The sequence below is a fragment of the Syngnathus acus genome, chromosome 17 (assembly GCF_901709675.1).
Source record: "Syngnathus acus chromosome 17, fSynAcu1.2, whole genome shotgun sequence".
Classification (NCBI taxonomy): domain Eukaryota; kingdom Metazoa; phylum Chordata; class Actinopteri; order Syngnathiformes; family Syngnathidae; genus Syngnathus; species Syngnathus acus.
Genome location: NC_051102.1, coordinates 11671954 through 11697004, shown reverse-complemented (window position 1 = coordinate 11697004; position 25051 = coordinate 11671954). Strand labels below are relative to the sequence as shown.

Sequence of the window (25051 nt, the reverse complement as noted above, 5' to 3'; positions counted from 1 at the left end):
AGGCAGTCCTAAAATAGTTTGCCTTTCTAGCATACGCTATTAATATTCATATTTCTCCATAATATAGACAGAATTACCACCCAAGTGCCAATATGCTGTATAAAGAATCGATCATTTGCATGAACTGAAGAAACTGGAGAAAAGGTACACCTTCAGAAAAGCATTGGTAGAAACTGCTCATCCAAAACAAAAGGATGCCAGACAGACAAGAAGCGGACCCATATTTCGGACCAGTTTCACAAGCGTGATCGCAAAAGTCCTTTCAAATCCAAACGACAAATTGCGTGTTTTGAGCGAGGAAAAGGACTAACGACGGGCTGCCGATCATGACAGATCTGTGCTTAATGAAGGAGCCAAAGCCTCCCATGATGCTCCCTGTGATAATGAGCCATGAGTGAAAGTGAAGGCGCGCGGGCTGGAGGAAGAGATGATGGGAGCTGTCAGTTGGAGAGGGCGCCATGCCCTTTGGTTTCCCCGCACTCTGGGCATGTCAACGAGAGAGAGCAAGCTTCCCAGAGGCGCCTCGGCTCCACACTAACGAAGATGTGACAGAAGCCCAACCGTGGCCCGCCCGTGAATACAGAACAGCAGAAAGAGGGCTTGGAAGAAGGTGGTGCGCTTCTTCAAGTAGAAAGCTGTCAGCCAGACTCCGATTTGACTGACGTGACGTCAATCGAGGACAATTAAAGGAAGGTGATACCAAACGCTAGACTCTAGCGGCTCGGCTCGAGCGTACCCACCAACGAGCTGGTGTAGCTGGGATCCGAGGTGTCTTCCTGCAGGTAGCGCGACAGGCCGAAGTCCGACACTTTGCACACCAGGTTGCTGTTGACTAGAATGTTGCGTGCGGCCAAGTCTCGGTGCACGTAGTTCATCTCGGAGAGGTATTTCATGCCGGCCGAGATCCCGCGCATCATTCCCACCAACTGGATCACTGTGAACTGACCGTCGTTTTGCTGCAAAACAAGGAGAGACATTCATTAGCCGGGCCGGCGGGAGAGGGTTTGCATTCGGATTGGTGTTGAACAGAATGACCGAACCAACTGAAAACAATCCATATCCACTCAGAATTGATGGCAAATCTGAAAACCCAATGAGTTGGCAGGGAGTGTGCAATCAGAAGGCAAATTCTTTCGAGGTCAGTCACAAAAATGATTTCGAAAGGAGTTCCTTTGCGTGTCGACTTTTTACAACCACTGTGCATTTTGGTCAGAGCAGCTATGCCTGTGAATAAGCCATTGTTTCATCCCACCGTGACATGACCTTGATTGAATAAGCAAATGACGAATATTGACAGGCTTAAAGACAGTTCTTTTGTTTCACGTGGCTCAATTCTGGATGGCTTCTCCCCCTTAAGCGTGCAAGCTCACTGGCCGGCCGTGACCCTGTGTGAATGCTCGTTGAACGTAGGAACAAATACGAGGGCCAAACAGATCGATGGAAACACAAGTCGGAAGTGGCGGTTAGCAAAGCCAGCTTCAAAGAGCCCCTTAAAGCCCGCCTGAGAACAAAGTGGCGCAGAGCTGTGAGATTGAAAGAGAAAAAAGCGCAGTTGAATTTTGATTATCTTTCTTCATCTCAAACCAAACGTCAGAAGGCCAATCATCGTTCCAGGCAATAACAACGGATTCATTTTTCAATGACCGAGGTCTGAAAGCGTGTTAGCACGTAGATCGGCCAACTATACGTACAACATAAAGTCTGTCAAAGTTCCTAAATAATATGCAATCCATACGCAGGAAGTCGGACGGGGCATCGCTGTCCATTTTGTGAGCCAAAAGTGCCGGACAGACATTTTGTTTTCATCGGCACGGTGTACGAGAAGCCTCTTTGATTCATTCATTGTTGAATTGCGACTGGTCATATTCTTGAAGGACTCTACTCGTAATCAAATCATCCCGAAAAGTTGACTGCTTCTCATCACTCACTCCCCCACTCCCCCACTCCCCCACTCCCCCACTCCCCCACTCCCCCACTCACTCACTCACTCACTCACTCACTCACTCACTCACTCACTCACTCACTCACTCACTCACTCACCCACTCACTCACTCAACCACCCACCCACTCACCCGGAGGAAGGAGTCGAGGGCCCCGTTCTCCATAAACTCCGTGACAATCATGACGGGTCGGCTTTTAGTGACGACTCCCTCCAGGCGGATGATGTTGGGGTGGTCAAACTGACCCATGATGGACGCCTCGGACAAGAAGTCCCGCCTCTGCTTCTCCACGTAACCCGCCTTCAAGGTCTTGATGGCTACAAAGATCTCCCTCTTACTGGGCAGCTTCAGGCGCCCCTTGTACACTTCACCAAATTCACCTTGAAGAGAAAGTCGGTGTCAAGACAAAACCGTGTACTGGAGATCACATTTCTTCTGGCCCTGGGCTCTAAATATTCCAGAGTCATCGTACATCAAGGAAGTGGCTTCGACACGCGACTCAAGATACAAATTCAAAACCTTTGTGCAAAACATTTGAGTTATGAGCATCATCGACAGTCGATGTCCTGCAGGAGACTCAATACAAATGTGATTCTTTTTCAGCCATATTCCACGCTGGTAGCGCAGTTCCAGCTGTGTCACTCCCTCTCACCCCGCTCGCCGAGAGGGCCAATTTCAAAGGAGCGATTCCGGACTCAAATTCATCATCGTCCTATTTTTACCTCAATAAAAGCCATCACGCTGTTAGAAGGCGATACGAGATGAAAGAAATATCTTTTATCTAAGCAAACCCAAACTGCTTAAGTGATTGCATCCTGACATTTATGGGGGGGGGGGGGAGAATAGTAAGACTAACTCTAATCAGAAAAGCACAGGACATATGGGGCACGTCTCATTTCTAATGCAATTACAGTATTTCCCACGGTAGCTGGCCTATATTCCGCTCAGGTCCACGGGTCCCTCTGATTGGCTGGCTTTACAAGCCTGACTACCACAGAGATGTAAACAGAACAATGCAACAGAGTGGAGCATACCTGCGCCAATGACCTCCTCGATTTTAACCGTCGAGACATCAATCTCCTTGGCAAACTCGTGCACGGCTTCGTTGGGGTCTTCGTACGTGAAGGGATCGATGTAGATCTTCATCCCTGGGGAGCCTGAGAAGTGGGTCGGGCAGCCCAGTGGTGAGGGGCAGTTAGACATGTCGGCTCGCAAAGAGAGTTCTAGAACAACCAAAGGCGCCCAGTGAGAAGAAACCCTTTTGTTTTTGTTTTTTTTCTCCATTTGGCTGATGTGTTTTGTGTTAATGGCCGACGAATGCAATTGACCCAAAGGTCGGCATTTCAATCACATTGTGACACGGCAGTATTGCCCCATCCCTGCAAGCTTTTAACATTGATATATGGTACTCCTAAAGATAAATGAAAGGCTACTACTGGATGGATGGAAGTGGTTATTATCTCACACAACTCACATATTAAAGAGGATGGTCTGTCTGTCTGTCTGTCCGTCCGTCTGTCTGGCAGGTCAAACAGGCAGTTTAAGTTAAGATAACCAAATGTCGATTGGTCAAGTCTGAGGTCGCCAAGGGGAGGCAGCCCGTCAGAGTGGAAAGCACTCCATGAAAGACTCATGCTCTTTTGACCCCAAAATGCAAAGGGTTAATCCTTTAATGCAGTTTTGTTTGTGGAAGTTTTCTACTTGACCTGTTGGGACTTGAGACCTCAGTGGCCTAGTGGTAGAGTGTCCGCCCTGAGACTGGAAGGTTGCGGGTTGAAACCCCGGCCGGCCGGGTCATACCAAAGACTATAAAAATGGGACCCATTGCCTCCCTGCTTGGCACTCAGCATTAAGGGTTGGAATTGGGGGGTTAGATCACCAAATGATTCCTGAGCGCGACACCGCTGCTGCTCACTGCTCCCCTCTCCCCTAGGGGATGGATGAAAATCACACGGGGATGGGTTAAATGCAGAGGACAAATTTCACCACACCCAGATGTGTGTGTGACGATCATTGGGACTTTAACTTTAACTTTTTAACTTTGAGAAGCGCCACGCTATGAGGAAAACTAGAGAGCAAAAAAAAAAAAAGACGAAGCGATGGATGCATTGGAGACCTTCACACATTCAATGAAGACATCTATTTTTTTTTCTGCGCTCTACCCCTTCCCCTCACCTCTTTAATAGTACTAGAAGCAATTTTGCCCGCAGCTTTTTCCTACAAGCTCATAAAGAGATACAAAACGGCTGGGCCATCATCACCTTGCCAGGTACCCGCAGCGGCCTGCAAAAGGCAGATTCTCAGAGCGGGCACGGCTGCTGAAAAGCACTTGTCAACGCATTCACTACATGCCGCTCCAAGACGGACAGAAGCGTAAACAAGCAGATGTCGAATCATCATTTCTACAGTGGGCGCTGGAGAGTTAACCTTTAGCGGTCACGATTGGAATGAACCCATCTCCATGGAGTCAATTTGTGCCCTTTTCATTTGCGTAACATGCGTGGCCATGGAGGGCTCCCGAGTGATAAAGAAAGGGACGAGGTCTGCTCTTGGAAGGATCAAGGTAGCTCACCTCCATCCCCACTTCAAGCTGAATCTGGTTACAACTCTAATTGCCTTGAACCCTGTCTGTGTGAACCTAATTGCTCATTAGAGATTCCATTCAGATTAGATTCACGGTAATCCATTCGAGGCTTGATAGCTCGGCATTCCATAAAAGAGAAAAGAAAAAAAAAAGCTCTCGTTTATTGCCGTTGCCAAGCTGCAGCGGCACCGCTGCTAAAGACTCCAAAGATCGACCTGGAGGATTCAAGAAACATATTGGCCCACCCACAAGCTCATATTAAAGTACACCACACATGCATGCATGCATGCATGTCTTGGTGCACCTATGTACATAAAGCCGCCCATTATTTCCCAGTCCCCATTTCCAACAGCACTTTCATGTATTATTTAGAATCAAACGCTATGTAGCTCCCAGCACGGTGTTATCCGGACTCATCTTTTTACGGCCAGTTCATAAAAGAGAGCTTTTTTTTGTCCTTCAATATTTCACAAGTCCCTCATCTGAGTGTGTGTGAAGCAAATATATCCAAAGCTCAAAGGTATTTCTACCCAGCCGTGAAAGCAAGGGGGGAGGTTAATGGCAGAGGTGGTAAATTACAAGGACTTGCCTTTTTCCAATGAGATAGATGAATTAAGTGCCCAAATGGGCAAAAATTGGACTGGTTCAAGAATTCTCGACTTCACTTATAAATGCATTCAGTTGAACGGGGCAATGAATTACAGTTAACTGCACTCCACATTTTATTTTCAGCACTAGCATCTACGCTACTATTAGTTTGCCCTGCTCATTTAGTAAATGGCCCAAATGCATCAACAAATCAACTGCACAACGGTCATGCCTAATTACTAGGAAAAGACTAATACAATGAATGGAGAAAACATTCTGCAGATTCTAATTTTAACTAAATGAACTCAGACAGGATTTATATTACTTTAGTTACATTATTGGATGGATGGATGGATGGATGGATGGATGGACGGACGGACGGACGGACAGCTTTTATTTTCTTCTTTTCAGCTGCATTGTTAAATTTTCAATACGCTTGACTTGCATGTGTGTGTGTGTGTGTGTGTGTGTGTGGTAATGGCTGGCCCATTTTTGGAAATTTCCCCCAAAACAATTGATTTAGCGCCTCGCTCTTATTGTTGCACCGAATACTGTAATTACCAAACTGTCATCCTCATCTTAGAGGAGCGTAGAAGACAATAATGCATTATGGGATGGATGGATGGATGGATGGACGGGTGGACGGACGGATGGACGGGTGGGGGGGTCGGGATTGTGTGAAAGGAAAAAAAAACCCCGAACAGGATCTCTTATCGGCAAATTGACGTATCTGATGATTGATGACTTTCATTCATCTACTGTATTCAGGGCATTTCGTTTTCGGTGGCGGCTTGGAGTCCTGCCTGTTGTAGCCGTGAGACAAAGTCTGGCGCGTCAGGCTGGACAAAGCGCCGTCCCCTGGAGTGAGCCCCTTGCACACGCATGCAGCGAGCTCTCCAGTACAGACGCTTTTTATTGCAAGCACAAAACTGTTGGCTTTTTGTATGTGAAGCTGTGTGTATCCTCCAGGCAGGCGCCATCTCAGTCAGTGTCAAGGGAGTGCTTACGACACCACGTACTGTGCAGGGCTCTCCTCAGGACCTTCTAGGACTCTGTGGTGGCCTCAGCCATCCTCTACGCTGCGGTGGACCGGGGGGACAGGGGGAGACGAAATAAGATGGTCAGGAGAGCGAGCTCTGTCCCCTGGACTCCATAGAGGTTGTGGGTGAGAGGAGGAAGGACGTTAATTAAGCTGAAATCCATCATGGACAGCAGCTCTCACCCCCTCCATGACATTGTGCGGTCCCTGAGCAGCTCCTTCAGCAGCAGCAGACTACTACAGCCACGGTGTAGGAAGGAGAGATTCCGCAGGTCCTTCATTCCCACTGCTGTCGGACTCGACAACATGCGTTGTGTTTGGTCTCGACCGCTACTAGTGCCACTTGTCTTTGTCCTTGGCTGTTGTTGATCCATTTTTACATTTGGCTACACTTGTCTCTTGTATTCCTGCACGCTGCTGTGACAAGTAAATTTCCCCACTGTGGGATAAATAAAGTTCTATCATCATCATCATACTCGGAGCCGGAGTAAAGCCTCCAGAGATGACTGTCGGCGTCATTGCCGCAAAACAAAAGGAATTTGACAACAGCGCCTGCTTTCCACCATTCTAGAAAATCCACCTGTGCATTGCATTTACTCGTGGCAATTTGTATGTCATGGCACACAATCAGTCTTGTAGAACACAAAGCGTCAAAGTATGCCATTTCAACCAACACCTTTGAGCCATCCAACAAATGCATTTGACAAGCGTCTGGCTGGTGGACTTACCTCTTCCTGTGCTGTAATGTTGCAGCTTGTCACTGTAGACCGCCTCCTTGGTGTAGACCCTTTTCCTAAACCATCAACGAGGAGACAAAAGTCAAAGTCAAAGTCTGCTTTATTGTCAATTTCTTCACATGTCAAGATCAGGTCACAAGAGAAGCAGACGGATGATGAGCCCGTGACAAACAAGAGCAGTGCAAAAAAACAACGCGGCTGAAAATGGCATCATTGCCACGGCTCGGGGTGGAGGGGAAAGGCCGAGCAGGGTCAATGAAGTTCATGAAAACCAGCCGGGTTTTAATTAGATCTCCATAGCGTGGCTTCGCTTTTCATGTCTCCTTCGCCGTGCCTTCAAAAGCAGCGGGCCTCAAAGTTGCGCACGGCTCAGCGCTAAATGTGACCTTCGAATATCTAAAGCAAGGACGCCGCGCCGCCTTAGCGACGTGACCGAGTGACCGGCTAAATACCGAATGAAATCATCTCGACTTCACTAACAAGGCAAAAGTTGGAACAGTTTAACCGCACTGGAAAGGATGCAACATTGAGGAATGTGCTTGCTTGCATTTCTGCGCTATAACAAGCTAATTTGCATTTGTTGATGTAGGAAGCATTTCCCAGGGATATGACTGCAGGCAAATATGGATTAGATTGTGAAGAAGAAAATGACATTATTGACATCTAATAATAATAATAAATTATATTTATAACGCACTTTATATTCGGGGGAATCTCAAAGTGCTACATGGCAGATAAAAAACAAGAAAACAAAACAAGGACAAGTATAAAACAACTGGACGACAACCAAGATATGAGAGAAATTACGGAAATGCTAAGGTAAAGAGGTGAGTTTTAAGTCCAGTTTTGAAAGAGTCAGTGGATTGGGGTGCTCTTAGGTGGTCGGGGAGGGAGACATCTTAATGCAAAGCAAAGCAAAGCCGTCAGTTGCCGTGTTACCATTATTTGGGATACGTTGATATTGTCACAAATCTACCCCTGCATTTTTTTCAGCAGCCGAGGGGAACACGCTCGGTGCAGGAAAAACAGAAAACGTTGGCTCGGATTTCGTTACGGGAGGAAATAGAAAATACACAGAGGCCGCTTACCTGCTGCAGACGATGGAGATGGCGACCAGCGAAACGATGAAGACCACTCCTGCGGCAGCTGACCCGGCAATGAGAGGAAGTTGCTCCCTCAGCTCCGATTTGAAGTCATCTAAAATGCAAAAAGAAACATAAATCAGGAAATCAAATCCAAATCAAAATGGCTTTGCCTTTCGTCATCATTCTCTCGACAAAGAAGCATTGATGACCGTTAGACTATGCATTCATTCATAGCATTATTTACATTCATTAATCACACTCATTCATAGTTACAAGCCTGGTCACGTGTCATGTATGCGGCTTATAAACCAAGTTCAGCTTGTGGGTGCAGCTTTTATACCCCAGTCGATTGAATTTTGTATTATAGGTCAGTACAGCACTGCTGACAGAGCACATTTTACGATGGCACATGACTTTGGCACAGTGCTGCTTGACAAAAAATATGCAAGAAACACACACAACAGGCCCACTTTAAGGGGCACGCTTGCTTTCCTCGTGAGAGTGGGTCCTTTGTGCGTGCGGGTCGGCTCGACCGGGTGTCTGACGGATAAAGAAAACATACAGATGTCTCAGCTGAGAGGCGCCCACTGAAATCCGGCCAGCTTTGGCAACGCTGACTGACAGCTTGCGTTTGATAAACTGAGACCGAGCGACACAGAAAGCGAGCGAGGCGACGTGTGAGAGAAAGGGACTGACAAGGGGCCCCCTCATCGTTCACTATTGCTGTACCTGTAAACGAAACGACACTTTGGAATGCTGTTTCATAAGGTTTGTACCAAAAAGGGTTTGTACCAAAAGCCATTGCCCAGAAAATGGAGATACTGTGAACCCTCACACCCGCCGCAGGCAACAACTGGTTTTCCCTCTACATGTGTTTGAAATGAATTTAATAAAGTGAACGCTCTTGAATATTTAGGTTGAAAAGGGAAATACATCTTTCCCATGGTGTTTAGTGTTGGGAGCAGTGGCGGAGCTAGAAGGGGGGTGGCACGGGGGGGGCGCCGCCGCACAATCAAACAAAAACAAAAGGACGAGACGGAGGCAAAGCAGCGTCGTGGCAGCAGGGTGGATGGAGCCTACGGGTGCGAGCTTGCCGCCGCCTGCCGCTAAGTGCGCTGACAAATATCGTGCCATGGTGGCCGGCCAATAAATGAAAAAGAGCGAGCGTGAAGCCTGGGCCTTTATTTTGCGGGAACATTTGTAAACACTGAGTGGGGGCACGAATGGGCCACAGCACCTGTTGAGGTCATTCCAATAACTTTCACCATCATTGCAAGACAATTGACAATATTCCCAATGTAAAAACACAAGTGAAGACAAATAACAGAAAATTCCTTTTGCATTTTCTGTCAGTGAATGCGCATTTGATGCTTCAAAAATAATAGTTCTTTATTTCATGGTGTATTAATGCCTTTAGCGCCCACTATAATAATAATTAGGGCCTGAGCAATGTGGATTTTGTTTTAGGCTGATGCCAGATCAGATAATGGGCAGAATAAAATTCATTTGCCGATTATTGTGAAAAAATTCAAAAGGTAATGCACTAATTTAGGGATGCACAATTTGAGCATGCTTTCATCGTATTACTATGACGCACTGTCAACCATCGTTACAATCTTGAATTTGGTGACGAATGCTGTTTTTCTACTTGATAAATATACTTTGATTACTCATGCACAATTTGTGTCACACGTTTCTGGAGATCCTTAAAACTCTCCCTACCTCCCTCCCTCCCTCCCTCTTATGGCCACCCCCCAAAAATCTCATCAACTACTAATCACAGCACTCCAACGCTGGAATGGTTGGGTGGAAAACCAATTAGCTTAGCATTGTGGATCAAGCACAGTTAGCTGCACAAACAAAAGACATCCGACTTTCTACATAAAGTCTACACACCCACACACCCACACACTAACATACATGCATAGTCACACACTCTTGATTAATTTTGCTACGGAAACAGAAGTGCAATTGAACGCTACGCCCCACATCAATCTCAGCGACTAATAATACTGCAATAACAAATACGACGCTAGACGTCGAGAGAGAGAGAGCGAGAGAGTGTGTGTGTGTGTGTGTGTGTGTATGTGTGCGTGTGTGTGAGCGGTCTCTCCTGGCTTGTAGATTCTTACCATCTGTGAGGGTTTGGAAGCACATCTTGCTGCTGTATTTGCCAAAACCAGCAACGGTCCGTGCCCGCACCTGTACAACGTACACGGTGCCCGAACGCAGGGCATCCACTCGTGCCGTGTTAGTTGGGCTCCGCAGGATGGTGGAGTTAATCTCTGCGTGGTCCTGAAAGCACAAATGTACACACACAACACATTAGGGAGGAAAATGCAGTATAGAGAAGACAGGGATGGGGAAGAAAAACCCCCCAACAAAAATCTCCAAAAGGTCATTCCAGGAAAGGAACTGTAAAGGACCATAATTTCACCATCCAATTGAAGAAAGATCAGGGAAAATGTTTCAAAATGTCCATCGAGTTTCCATTGAAGGTAAAAGGATGTTACTCATTCAACCGATCTTCATGTTAAGCTACAGTTATTAATGGTTGATATTTTTTGGGTGTCTGGATTGCATTCATTGAGTTCACATTATTTCCTGTGGAAAAACTTTCTTCAGATTTCATGAGATTGTGTTCTGGTCAGACTTTCTGGAACGGTATCATAAAAAAATAAAAAAACCCCCGTATTTTCCTTGCATGTCGGTCTTAGGTTAGGTGCTAATACGCTGTGGGCCATCCGTAATTACTTAGGGCTGTGTATCACCTTCTCCGTACACAGACAGCCTGCAAATAAGAGCACAGCACGCAGCACACAGCGCCCGACCCAAGCTCCAGGCTCCAGGCTCCAGGCTGCAGGCTGCAGGCTGCAGGCTACTTGCTTGATGAAGACATGTTGACTGTTCAAAGGCTCTACAGGGGGGCGCTTGGACGTGTCAACAAAAGCTGTGAAAATGGGCTTTCAAAATGTTAAAAGCTGCACTGTGTCTTAGAAAACAAGTACGGCTACAACGAAAACACACCAACTAAAATAGCTTCGGCTAAGGGAGTAACGAGATGAGGTCGGAAGTGATAAACAAGATGGACGCTTAGTTGAATGGCTTCATTCTGCTGGTTGCTTTGCTGTTGTGGTAAAAACAGTCATCAGAGTGAACACTTGCATTCATGCTGATCGCTTTGATGAAGACAAATGTTTGGCTTCAAAGCTAGAGAACATTCATTTCATTTGGTTGGTTGGGTCGTTTGTTCGTTCAATGAAATGGACCCGGTTTAATCATTTCAGACTTTATGTCCAAGGCGTCACAGCATCTGTTAACCAACCAATGAGCCTGATCCATCAAATATATTCTTGGACCTGCACGGGAAAGCAGACAACATCCTCCTGAGTGAAGAGACACAGTCACCCACCCGGCAAAGTGCAAATCGACCACTTGGTGAGGTCAAGATTAGGGTTCCCACTCCCAACTCTGCAGCTCTTTGAACCACGTCTCCATCTGTCGACTTTTTGGAGGAAGACAGGTGACCCGGCAGATGGCAAACATCCAACGGGGGAGCGTCCCAGCTTGGAAGGGCTCTTTCATGCTGCCAGTCAAATGGGGATTACACATAATAAATGGCATAAGGTTCGGATGATAGCCAAGAAGTTGCACCCCGGCCGGCGCTCCTGACTGCTGCTGACCAATGGGAATGAGGACCACACCCAACCCCAGCCGACCCGAGCGCTCACGACAAGGCACGGAATCGAGTGCCTGGACCGAAACTATTTTCCCCAAACTGGCAAGAAAAGGCTTGGCTAAAACTGTGATCTTGTTTTTAACAACTAATTACCTGGCATCTTGCAAACGCATCAAAGGATCGGCAGTGGTCACAATTGGAGACAATCCATTGGATTTATTGTGGCTCGATTGTAATCCTTTTGGCAGAGATGATCCAATAGTTGTACTTTTTTTTTTGGCTCCCATAGTTTCACTTGGTTATTCTCCACGAGCCAAATCTGAGAAGAACTCACTTTGTCCCGTCTACTATTTGTATTTATTTAGCAAGAAACTATTGTCTACAACCCTGGAATGGCAACGTAATTAACTTGCCGTGTGTGTCCGTGTGTGTGTGAGTGTGTGTGTGTGTGTGTGTGCGTGCGTGCATGCGTGTGTGTTTGTGCGCGCGCTTTACCAAAATGCCAAGCCCGCAAAATGGACAGCATGGCCACTTGGCGCAAAGACATGCATGGTGGGGTACCATGTGTCCTCCTCACAGGCTCACACATGGACACACAGACACACTCACACATGGGAAGGGGGGGTACAGTGTACTGTACAAATGAGAGCATTTAAAAACAGAGAACTATTTGGTGACAATAAAAAAATACAGTGAACCCAAGTTTGTTTTATATACGACTATATCGTATCCCTCCCACATTTCGACTATATTTTTAAACACATGTATTTGAACACACGTGAAAATATGGCGAAAATACTTTGTGCGCTTCGTAGAAACAGGGGTCGTTGCTGGGACGTCATTTCATTTAATAACAGGCACAACAGTAAACAGGTTACGCGGCCCAATGACATTATATTTATATTTGGGTTGTGCGTCTCGCCACAAAAGGCTATTTGATACAATTTCCGGGGTACGATATGATTCAAGGATGTAACGATTTTAAAATGTAACCATTGGATTCAGTTCACTTCAGTGGGAAGATCATTTGATTCGGTAGATTTTGTCAAGTTTATTAATATGCCCCAGCAACTTGCAAAAGCTCTTCGAGTTTGGTAAATTCAAGGAAACAAATCAGCAGCAGCCCTGCCCCTCCCTCCCTCTCTCGGCTTTTCAGCTTAAGCCGTAATAGAGGGCCTGACCTCTGCTATAGCGTCATTTCCATCCTTCCCAAATTCTCAGGAAATCGCCAGTTGGGAAGATGGAGGAACAAGCACAATATTGGACATTTTCTCCCTCGTCCACCTTTCATTTGAGCATTCACTGACAAAGATGGACGTAGACACCTTCGTTTGTGAAAATATGAACAAATTGTCAAGCGCATTGTCTCTACTGTGGATTCATTACTACTTTCATTTTAAAGGCATAGATTTGGTAGTGCCTACTCGTTTTCTTCAAGCTCTTACAAAAGAAAAACAATCTCCAACACGGTTGTCGTCCAAATTCCCAACAAGGAATGTGTGACAATGTGGTGTCGCAGAAGCGGTTGGCATTGCAACCTGAAAGCGAGATGGAATCTGCAACGAGACGACTTTCAACAGGGTTAAGGATGACTTGACTGTGCAAGGCATGCTGGGACAATCACACCCAAGCAGAAAAGTGTTTTATATATATATGTTTTTTTTTTTTTTTTTATTAGACGCCATCCTTTTACAATGATTATCTTGGATTCTTCGAACCGGTAACTTCGGAAACACACATCTCATATTTGCAGAGCAGTTCTGGCTGAGACTGGACATAAAGCAAAGAATGTGGTTGGAGTGTGTTGACCTGAATTATCAGCGTCATTCTGTCCTTAGTGATTTCCTAATTTGCGATTACGCCCTGCTCATCTATTTGTGCGACGACGCGCTACGTAAACATCAATAGGATTAGCTTTGATTGATATTCATGAACTAATAGGAGGCTGTATAATTGTTATTTACATGACACTAAGCCGTCTGGAAGATAAGCTTCCTCAAGTCCTTTGCGAACGGCATCCGTTTGATGAACAAAGCCAATGAAGGCGTGGGTTTGTACCGGCTGACTAAGCAATGACTCAGGAAAACCAAAGATTGGAGTTACACATATTGATCCATGGACCTTTACTAAAATTAGTTTGAAATAAATCATTCACATGATCATTTATAGACTGTATGGATTTCAATCTATTATTTATCATGAGGGAAGATTCACCCAATCTCGTAAAAGGCAAAAGTGCAGGACCAACATGGCACCGCCTATCGATCAGTTTTAGGAGGACAAACAAGGGGCCCGAAAAAGAAGCTTGAGCCTCTGATCTTTTGCTATCGTTCTATCCGAGGCCTTGGGAAATGGCTACAGGTCGATATTGGAGCAGCGTAGGCTCGACGGGGTTGGCTTGGCGACTTAATAAAGCCGACGCATTGTGTGAGAGCAGACGGATCGATGCGATTCGCTCCTCAGATGCGATGCATTTTCACCGCGGGGCATGTGGGTACGCCGGCCGAGAGCACAGGTAGGTCAACGCGTTTGCTTCATCTGCGGCGGCGGCGGCAGGGACCCGCCCGACGGGAACTGAGGCGGCGGCGGCAGCAGCAGCAGCAGCAGCAGCAGCAGCAGCAGCAGCAGCAGCAGCAGCAGGCGCAATCCAAAACATTGTCAACATGGAAGATGGCGAGATTGTTGCTTCAATTATTGCTATCGAGCGTCAACATGGAATTACACAGCAGAGGTGACAAAACCAAGTCCAGTTGCCGCAGTTTGGCTTTAGCCACAGGTGCTTGTAATCAACGGGCAGGTAGACAAGCTAGATCCCGGAAGGTCATTTAACCTGCTGGGCGGACAAACAATTTCCCAGTGACAACAAAGACTTAAAGGACAACCGAATTCTAATCATACCCCTTTCCCCCCCCATGAAGAACACGGACTGCGAATCGCATTGGGCGGACAAAAAATGTCCCAGTGACAACAAAGACTTAAAGGACAACCGAATTCTAATCATACCCCCCCATGAAGAACACGGACTGGAAATCCCATTCAATCAGTTGAAAGGCATATCTTACCTTCTCATGGTAACGTAGCTCATAGTCCAGAATGATACCGTTGGGCTGTTCCGGTTGCGGCCACGACAATGTGAAGCTATTCATGGTGGAGCTGATCTGATGCATGATGGGAACAATGGAGGGCGCTGTAAGAGAACACACACGCAAAAGCTTTAAGGTCTCTCTCTGGACTTTTCGTAAGCTCTGCCAACCAAGCGACGACATACGACTCTTTAGAGGTCATTTAACGCAATATGATCATAATCATCAGGAAGTACTGTAGAGCTTTTTGGCAAACACTGTCTGATGCAATCGGTCTCCTTTAATTGTCCGGTAATCACACAGTCACTGTGTAAGAGTTTGGATTACGCTTTCGGGGCAGCGTGCCAGCCATTTCATTGGAGCCGAAAAAGTGAGGTACTGGAAATGGGACAAGGAACTAACTCATGATAACATCGCCAATGAAAATAGCAACGACAGAAGCGGCTAACTTTGTCAGGTTTTGTGGTCAAGCTGCAAAGAGGATTCCCAGCTTCAACAGACTGCCTCAATTAACCCAGGTAGTCTGCAATTTTCTGTTCATTCCAAAAATGTCCTTTACTTTTGTCAACTCTTCTTTCACCAGTGCACTCCTCGTGTTATTGGACAGGAAAGCAATCATCCAGATTGCGTGTGTTTTGAAAACGTGTGTGTCTAACTTGTAATGTGAGTGCTAAGGTTACTTCAATAAAGAACTGGCCCAAAAAATGATTGTCATCTTCAACCCAAGGGAAGTGTTTGTGGAGTGCCATACACCAGCCTCGAATGAATCATTCCATTTTTATCTCTCAGCAGACATTCACACGTGTGACATTTACAGAGTCACCGCTGCCTCGTCACCGCTGACAGAAGTGAAGTTCAATAACCCCGACCCCCGCTTGTGAGGGGGAAAAAATACATTTCCCGGGTACTGATAAGTTTTGCTTTGCATCTATTTGTTGCGCTTCTACGTGATCTAGGCCCGATTGTCGGCTTTCTAAATGTCACAGACTTACCAAGAGAGGATCGAAGTCTTTGCGTTTCTATATCACAGAATGTGACCATTTACAAAACGTGAATACAAATGGAACTTTTTTTCATTTTAAACGGAGCAAATATGACCTGACACCAGTGCGCCAATTCAAAGAGTGATACTAAATCCGAATAAACCAACGTGTAAACACACACACACACACACACAAGTGGATCTGATTAAAAAACACATTTCACACACAAGTCGATCTGATTTCAGTGGCTAATATTGAGTGAAATGTGTTGAAGAGATGAGAAAACTCCACCCCCCCATCTTCAGGCATAAAAAGCAGGTCCCCACAAGCGTGTGCTCTACATTTTACTGCCATCACTCACTTGGCTGTTGGCCCGCTCACCGCTGAGGTCTCATCATTTCTCCACCCGGCCGGCCTCAACTTGCCATCTTTCTGAATAAGTCCTCGACTCAAAAGGCTGCAAATGGCATCCTTTTTCAATTGAATGTCCCTTTTTATCTATTTCCCGAGTAGTTGCTCCATTTCTTTTCCATCTCTTATTGGTACTTTGCTGGCATGGTGCCATTCTACAGACTTAGTAGTTCTGTAACTAGAAAAAAAAAATCAACTTGTGATTGATTTGGCATCTATGCTTTCAAAGCAAACTTTATTTGAATGAAATGGCCTATTGTATGGCTTTGGCAGCAGGTAAACATTTTCTAAACTGGAGGGCTTGAGAACGATGCTGAAATGTAAACAAATATTTGATTTGGGTTCTATTGATCCTGTCGGGATTACGTGGCATCTGCCACCCTCGGCAGAGAGTGTGAAGACCTCGGGCTGCTTCATGCTTCAGTGAGCAGGGTCGGGTAGGTAGGTAGGTCGGTCGGTCGGTCGGTCGGTCGGTCGGTCGGTCGGTCGGGAGGGAGGGAGGGAGGTAGGGAGGGAGGTAGGTAGGGAGGTAGGGAGGTAGGTAGGTAGGTAAGGCTGCCTGGACCACATGATCAATTACTGACCACAGGCGCATGCTGTTCTTGTGAGAGCAAGCAGAGGTGCAGTCTACATGAAACCCCTGCGGTGGAAAGTAGCATTTTTGCACCCTTGCATTTTGTGCAAACATGAAACTATGGAATGGGACGCCAAATCAGGCTCGCTTCTCAGAGCCGGATTGGATTCCCCTTGAAGTTTTCCACATCTTGTCAAGTTACAACCACAAACATACATTTATTGGACTTTCACGTGATACACCCAGTGGTATGTGGTTTTTACATGAAAGAGAAATGAAATGATACGCACGCACGCACGCACGCAGGCATTTCACAGTATGAGCTTCTCGAATTTGTGTGATTGCACTGGATTTGATGTGGGAGTCTTCCACCTCGCAATCATGTGTCCGTCACATGAAATCCCAACAAATACATTTCCATTTGTGGCGTGGAAACAATTCAAGGAGTGTGAATCTAAAACCAGGAGACTATAATTATTGAGTACAAAAAGATTCATGTTAAGCCTTTTATATTGCTTAGTCAGCCGATTGTTTATTGCTTCACTCATGTCTCAAAGACCTTTGCGAAAGAGTTTGGGAAAACGATGTGAGCAGATTTCCTGAAAGGTGGTGACATTGGGGATGTGAGGATTCCACCTGACAAGGATTTGTTCCATCGAATTCAACTGATTTGGAACATGGGGTAAACTATGTTGTCCTTGCATCCTACATAGAAAAAGAAAAAAAAAAACAAGCCAATATGTCTGGACGAGGTTTCAGAGTTTCAGCCTAATGACGCACCCCTGTCCTGTCCTGTCCTGTCCTGTCCTCTCCAAGTGTGTCCCCCGCTGACAGTGATGCTGACAATGATTGGTGACTGTGTCCTGCTCTCGTCTCCCTCCCTCCCTGCCTCCCCCTCCCATCCTGCTCTACTTTTATCTGGCCCAACTTGCTGCCCCTGGCTTTTAATACAGAGCTTGGCTCGCCATTAATCAAAGTCGGAGCCTCTCGGCGTCTGGCTCTGACAGAGGGAAGCAGAGAGAATGAAATGAAAAGGAGTAACGCCTTTAGATAATTGTCAAGCAAAGCCAAGAAACTACATCATTCATTCCATCATTTTACAGTCAATCATACTTTACACAGCAGGATGGCGCTGATGACCATACTGACGCTGTCACCCGGGTCTCACAAAAAGTAGCTCGACCCAATGAGACATCGAGTTCAGTGTGGAGATAGGCGAGTGCAAATGATGCTCCGCAAAATGGATGATGAACCCGGCGACAGCGCGAGCATCTTAAAGCCCGGACGCAGGATCTGCCCGACAAACACATTCCGAGCCCCGCCGTCTGCCTGCCACGCGTTGCTCGGCTGCGGTCGAGGCAGCGACTCCTGTCGGAATGGTGTGATCACGTTTTAAACAAAACAACAACAGCATGGCAAACAGTCTGAAGTCAGCATGTGAGAAGATTGCAAACGTGTCTGCAACTCTCATGTGGATGAGTGAGGCAGCAGAGGACTGCATCAACCGTGTGACACATTATCGACAAGCGGTGGCTGCGACCCCAGCCATAAAAGGAAGGAAAAAGCTCGTGTTATATGTGTGGCACATGCGGCCATGTTTTTCTTGGAGAGCACCGGCCGGCGGTGGAATGAAATCCTAAATCAAACTATTGATCACACCGTCCTCGCAGACACAGAATGGAATGGAGGGCGATTTTATTAGCCTCTGCAGACATTCGTACTACTACTTCCCTTAAACGCTCTTCTCGTGATTAATTGCTATTTTCCTCTCCTGCCAACTTCCCTTTTCTTCCCATGCGTGCTGGCACTTTGAACTGACTTGATGGGTTCCTTACTTTCTACTTTTGCAATGATTTTCTCATGGACAGAAAGGATTGAGAATAAAAGCTCACCCAGCTTTCATTTCAGCGTAGGAACAGTCGATTTATCGTTCTCAACGATCTACCTGATGAAGTTGAATCTAGTCATTTTGCATCTGAGGAGTAAAAACTCGACACTTCAGACAATGGCAATGGACAGATGGATTTCAAGGAGACCTTCCTTGGTATTAAAAGTCGAGACTCTTCGGAAAGGGGCCAACAATGAGATTCGCTCCCTCGAGCAGTCAGACTACAGATCTTGCAAATGATCCTGTCAAAGCTTTAAACTGGTAAGTCAACAAGAAGAAAATAGCGCCCGATCGTACAGAACTGCTTGTTAATCCGACCCTCGGGCCTCTGAGCAAAATTGAATGCACAACTTGGCTGCAGTCAGCAAAGGTGCCGTTCATCCACTTTGCAGAACAACAAGACACGCATGAACACCTCTGTACTGCGCTTGTACTAGTGACAGTACTGGCAAGGAAACAAGTGTTCCGAAAATTCTTATGTCCCATTGAAATGATGATAGTCTTCCAGAACAATTCTGCATTGTCAACTTTCCTTTGTCAAACAGGAACCATACAATTACCTACCTGGCAACATAAAGCCACAAAGAGCAGGACGCACGCTCGGCAGACGACACTTCATTACCTGGACAGGACTGGATAATAGACGTTGCTATTGCTTCGTCTCCTTCTATCTGTCAAGCTTACTATTAGCCGCTCAAAGTGTTATTGACCACCTTGGTAATACGGCCAAGTTTCTCTCCTTTTTCTTGCCTTCACTTCCACCGTTGCACTGTTTGCTTGTCTTCCCTCCAATTTGAATCATTCTTGAATTCAGATTCAATTTTACACAAACATCTAAAGCAACAATATCAGCAACTTTGCATTACGAACAAGCTGTGGAGCAGATATAGTTGCTGAAACAAGTCGGATTGATGCATGCTAGCCAGTAAAAATGGTTAAAGTATTGACTACTTTGATTACTTCATGGAAAGGTGACGTGAACCATTTTAATGGACATGCGTGACAATGCGTGACAACGGGACAATGTGACAGTTACCAGGAAACTTGACACGCATTTACGTAAGCATTTCCATCACCTGACACGTCAACTATGACTCATCTTTCGCCTGACTGCAACTCCACATTACCATGAAAGCCTTATGGATCTGTGTCTGTTCGAATTCATGTTTACGGCCAATAGAAGCATGAAAAGGCCCCAGCAGGACAGGACATTCTCGACAGATGCGCAAAGAAAATGGTCGAAAATAGAGGCCCCCGAAGGTCAATTTAAACCAGGGGTCTCAAACTCCAGTCCTCGGGGGCCGCATTCCTACATGTTTTCCAAGTTTCCCTGGTTAAACACACCTGATTCAATGATCAGGCTCCTGCAGAACGTGAGGATGAACTGATCATTCATCACCGTCGTAGATCAAAGAGCAGCATTGAAAATCTTGCCTGAAAACAGAAACCTCCAGCAGGGTGGCTGACATGAGATGATTGCCCACAGGTGAACCTGCTCAGCTGTTCTAGAAATGTGAATGAAGCGCTCGCTCGGTTCAACACAGCAACCTGCTAAAAATACAGTCCTTGACAGTGTCAGTGGTTTCTTCAAACACTTAAATGTCCCAGACTAATTTTGACATCTGGCGGAATACAGTGGCAAAAATTCCACAATGATGGGAAGGAAGGACGTTGAAGATTCACAGACAGGTTTTGAGTGGGCTGGCTGCAACCAAGTCTCATGACCCAAGGAAAACAACAAAGACGATTGTCAGCCTGGACAGAATGGAGTTTCAAAGCGAGAAACGTTGTTACCATCGTTAGAAAACCAAGAAGAACTGAATGCCTTAAGAACAATGTACACTCTCGTGCTATCACTGTCATTGGCTGGCTCTGGAAATCAAGCACAAAGGAAGGAATGATGGCGCCTGCCACAGAAATGGAAAACAATTTCCAATTTCCAATCCTTTGTTTTGATTTGGGCAGGTATTATATTCTCGTATGTTACCAGCTACCATTTTGCTTGAAAGCTCACAGTTGAGCTACGTCAAACCCTTTGGGCACCCACCCACCACACCACACCACACCACAGCCAGCCAGCCAGCCAGCCAGCCAGCCAGCCAGCCAGCCAGCCAGCCAGCCAGCCAGCCGTCCTGGGATGCTCAAATGCAAAACATGTCTCACAATTTTTACTTGGACCCTGCGAGGGAGGGAAGGACACAGCTACGGATGTTTCTAGAAGACATACAGTATATTTCTTAGAGTCAAGTCAATGATGACATGGCTTACCAGCCTGGTTGGTGGTGATGTCTATGGACACGTGCTGCGACGGGTAGGGACTCTTATTGCTGACGCCGTTGACCGCCTGAATCTCAAAAGTGTACAACGTGTGCGCCAGCAGGTTGCTGATGAACACCCTGGTCTCGGTCAGACCCAGCTGACGAGGAACGAATTCCACATTGTCGTCACAGTGGGAGCAGGCGCGCCGGTCGGCTTGGCACTTTTTGCACAAGATGTTGTAAACCACGTCGCCCCGGCCGCCCGTCTCTCTGGGAGAATGCCACTCCAGGATCACGGAGGTCTCGTTGACCATGGATATGACGTTCCTTGGGCTGGATGGGACACCTTCAGAGACAAGTGTAAAACAAAGGCCCGTGATTTTGATAGGGAACAAGTGAAATGTATAAGAACTGCTTGCAGAGGACACATTCTATTTGGTGCCATTTTTCGTAATGGGCTCGATTTAGATAGCGTAATGTACTGGTGGACACTTTTTCTTCTTCCTCTTTCTTCAGCACAATTGGAACGCTAATTTATTCCCCTCACACCCAGAGGGATCATAAAGCGCAACGTTTGTGTCTATCAAACATTGGTTATTTAGCAAAATGCAGTGTTGCATGGAGTATTCTTATCCATGTGCGATTCACGCTCCCATTCACTCCCCAGGAGGAAAAGCTCCAAAATGATATTCATGGAAAAATCACACAACGATAAAACAAAGCGCTTTGCTCGAGCGGCGCATTCACATCCAGCTGTTTGAAAAGGGGGCCGGCCGGCTGGCCCTGTTCACCGTCACCCAAATGGAGTCGGGGTTTTTTAAGGGTTGGAATGACGGCGTCGATTCTTTGCGGCCTGCCTGCGTGGCTGCCTGCCTGCCTGCGTGGCTGCCTGCCTGCTTGCGTGGCTGCCTGCCTGCGTGGCTGCCTGCCTGCGTGGCTGCCTGCCTGCTTGCGTGGCTGCCTGCCTGCCTGCGTGGCTGCCTGCCTGCTTGCGTGGCTGCCTGCCTGCGTGGCTGCCTGCCTGCGTGGCTGCCTGCCTGCTTGCGTGGCTGCCTGCCTGCCTGCCAGAGTCCCTGGAGACGCTCACTGATATCTTGGGCCTAACATTGCACGCGTGGACGCTCAGAAAACTGCTTAGGTTTGCTAAGGCTTCCCTGGAGAGTTGAAATCGACGTATCTACCCCTCTGAAGTCTGACTTTTAGATGAAACGAAGCGGAATAACCCTTTCTTTCCAACGTATGTATTAAGCGAGATCATATCAAACCTAGTCATTTCTCTAATACAACATTCTTTTCTGTCCTATGACAGAGAACACAGAGTTTTTCTTAGTTTACGGCTTTGGAAAGAGGAAGTTACAACAACAAATATAGCTGACCGAGACATCATTCATTAGTCGGGAAAAGCTCATTTGAAAATCGGAAGAGAATTGTAGAATTTCCATGTGGAAAACACGTGAATGCACAAGCCTGAGTTTGTGTGAAAAACCAACTCTAACTGTGTCATCCATTTCAGGCCCCGTTGTCCAGCTGAGCTAGCTACACACGTGCGGTCGACAATGACCTTGGAAATCAAATGTGACTGCTACTTATCCAGTGATTTGCAGACCATTAGGACAGCGAGCCACTTTTAATTGGCCATAGGATTTCATTTGCAGAAAACGTTCCTTACAGCTCTCGGCTGGTCTTCATTTGTGCCGTGTCACTCACAATTGTTTATGCTCAAAGACACACTTGGTCATTTAGTATTTCAGGGGAGGGGGATATCATCGTATCCAGGCATGCGGCGTTCAAAAAGAGCTATTTCATTTCATGAACTGGTGCAACATGCAAGTTCATATGCTCAAGGGCAGTGAGTGGGCGTATTCCAGTGCAAATGTTATTTGTGCTCTAACCGGGCAATTAGATGATGCACCCAGGCCACTTTTTTTTTTAGATTCAAAACATTGACTATATTTGCTGTAAAAAAAAAAAGCAAAACAGGCAAGCATTCTTTTAGTTAATTGCCTTACAGCTCGCAGCTTGGAATGTGTGTTGTTGGCTTTTTTTCTGCAAGGCCACTAAAAGATAGATGTATTGTGTCTTCTACATGTTCACATTGAAAATCCAAATATCAGAATGTGCATCATCTTAAGGCTTAAGTACCATAAAACGGATGACCCGTGCCGTGCATATAGTACGTAAAGAGCTCCTGTGGCTTCTGCAAGAGATCAAGGTAGGTAACAAGCTGCCCTCGTAGTGGAAAAGGATTTGACAGAGGCTGTAAAAGCCCAAAAGCTAGTTCCTTTCCCTGGATGCTATTATGAGAAGTGCCCCTGTGTCGAAAATGAACCCCTTGTTAACCTTGTTTACTCATCCCTCCTTTAAAATGGCTGGGGCCTCGTGTTTCCACTCTTTCAAACTGTTTGTTTTTGTGTTGTTGAAAAAGGCTTGAGGGAGCAACACAAGGTCCCTGTGTGCCAATAGCGATCACAGCCAGAGTAGCCCAAAAGAGTGCTGAAGGCTTGTGTGGGTTGCTGAGAGCTCAAATAAAACACATTATGAGGACTAATCATTTCTGCGTGTCTGAGAGACCTACATGGGGGCGTAGGTGCGTAGGTGCGAAGGAAGGAAGGAAGGAAGGAAGGAAGGAAGGAAGGAAGGAAGGAAGGAAGGAAGGAAGGAAGGAAGGAAGGAAGGAAGGAAGGAAGGAAGGAAGGAAGGAAGGAAGGAAGGAAGGAAGGAAGGAAGGAAGGAAGGAAGGAAGGAAGGAAGGATGGAAGGATGGATGGATGGATGGATGGATGGATGGATGGATGGATGGATGGATGGATGGATGGATGGATGGATGGATGGATGGATGGATGGATGGATGAAATAGAGTGACATGGATGGGTGGGTGGGTGGATGAAATACAGTGACATGGATGGGTGGGTGGATGGATGAAATAGAGTGACATGGATGGATGGATGGATGGATGGATGGATAGACGAATGAAATGGAGTGAGATGGTAGTATTCAGTAACTTGTTCATTAGCCTTTCTTGTCACAATCCTCCCATGTATTTTTCTTTCCTTGCAACTCGCTGCTTCATTTCTGCTTCTATTCTCCCTTATGAGCCAATCAGCACCCGTTCCGCTGCCTGACTTGCCTTACTTACCACTCAGCTTGTCACACCTCCTCCGTCTCACATAACGAGGAAAAAGACAAATTCAATCGGCAAGCCCACGGAAATGTTGACCGATGACACCGTTCTCACATGTTCTCTTTTCCAAATGGACGCGTAGGGAATGAGGGTTAGGTCTGACCTGGGCCAGCCATCAAAGTTAGTGGGCGTGTTGTGAGACACAATCGTTTCCCGCTGCTACTGTTCACTTCGGCCTGGGCTGGAGTCAGCAGAAGATGGCAGATTGGCTTGGTGAAGAGATGAGATCGTTTGGACCGGCCCTAGGGAAGTGGGGAGCAAGGGGGCGACGACATGCGGCTCCCTGCTGACAGAGCCAAGCGCTGGACTATCCATCAGCGAGCTAATCAGTGCAATCTGGAGCAGACGGGGACCGAGCGGCTCCTCTGTAGCACGGCTGCAAAAAGCGCACAAGCTGCCACAGAGGCGGCCTGATTTCTGTACGCTACGCTGCCGCTCGCTCTTATCAGGCTCGACTGCGTACCAGAGATTCTTACAAGGGTGATCTCGCTGCCTGGCCCCGCTGAGATCTAGGGAAGCCAGAACATCAAGCTAAGCATCTCCTCGGTAGTCAGAGAAGCATTGGATATGAGCACATCCTTTCGCGCAATCTTAATGAACTGTCGTGTTTTCTTTTAGTGATCAGGGGAGCCGTTTTGGATTTTTCCTTCAACCTGGGAACATTTTGGAAACACAACACCAGGGGTCGGAAGTCAAACAGGAGAGTTGGGCTAAGTTTGCGGGCAGCCAAGCCAATAGATGAGCTTGGTCCCAGGGGCAAAAGCTGTCGATGTGATTTGTGTGGCCCTGTCATGACCCTCCTTCAGGTGCCCGAGCGAGCGAGTCAAATCACTGCACCGCTTTGATGATAATAAGAGACAATTCAAGGAATGAAGGGATGGGGAGGGGGAGAAACGCGAGAGGCTGGCTGCTTTTAAAAACCAAACAAACTCAAGTGCAACAAACTCCACTTGGGACCTCTTGGAAAGACAGAGACCCCGGAGGTACGGGCAGACGGCGTGCTCGATGGAGCAACCACTAA

At 46.7% G+C, this 25051-nt stretch overlaps 1 protein-coding gene across 5 annotated transcripts in view; it reads right to left on the bottom strand.

Annotated features, from left to right (window-relative positions):
- Window positions 1-25051, bottom strand: part of LOC119137326 (ephrin type-B receptor 1-B) — a 96332-nt gene that overhangs the window by 9007 nt on the left and 62274 nt on the right. For 3 of the 5 annotated variants that reach the window (XM_037276566.1, XM_037276562.1, XM_037276564.1), the window contains exons 5-12: window positions 20860-21195; window positions 14715-14839; window positions 10106-10268; window positions 7977-8085; window positions 6880-6944; window positions 2975-3163; window positions 2073-2320; window positions 741-956 (exon numbers count right to left, since the gene is read on the bottom strand). In XM_037276566.1, the coding sequence (XP_037132461.1) occupies window positions 741-956; window positions 2073-2320; window positions 2975-3163; window positions 6880-6944; window positions 7977-8085; window positions 10106-10268; window positions 14715-14839; window positions 20860-21195 (1451 nt within the window). The remainder of the gene's footprint in view (window positions 1-740; window positions 957-2072; window positions 2321-2974; window positions 3164-6879; window positions 6945-7976; window positions 8086-10105; window positions 10269-14714; window positions 14840-20859; window positions 21196-25051) is intronic. The other 2 variants (XM_037276563.1, XM_037276565.1) reach the window with 2 other exon arrangements.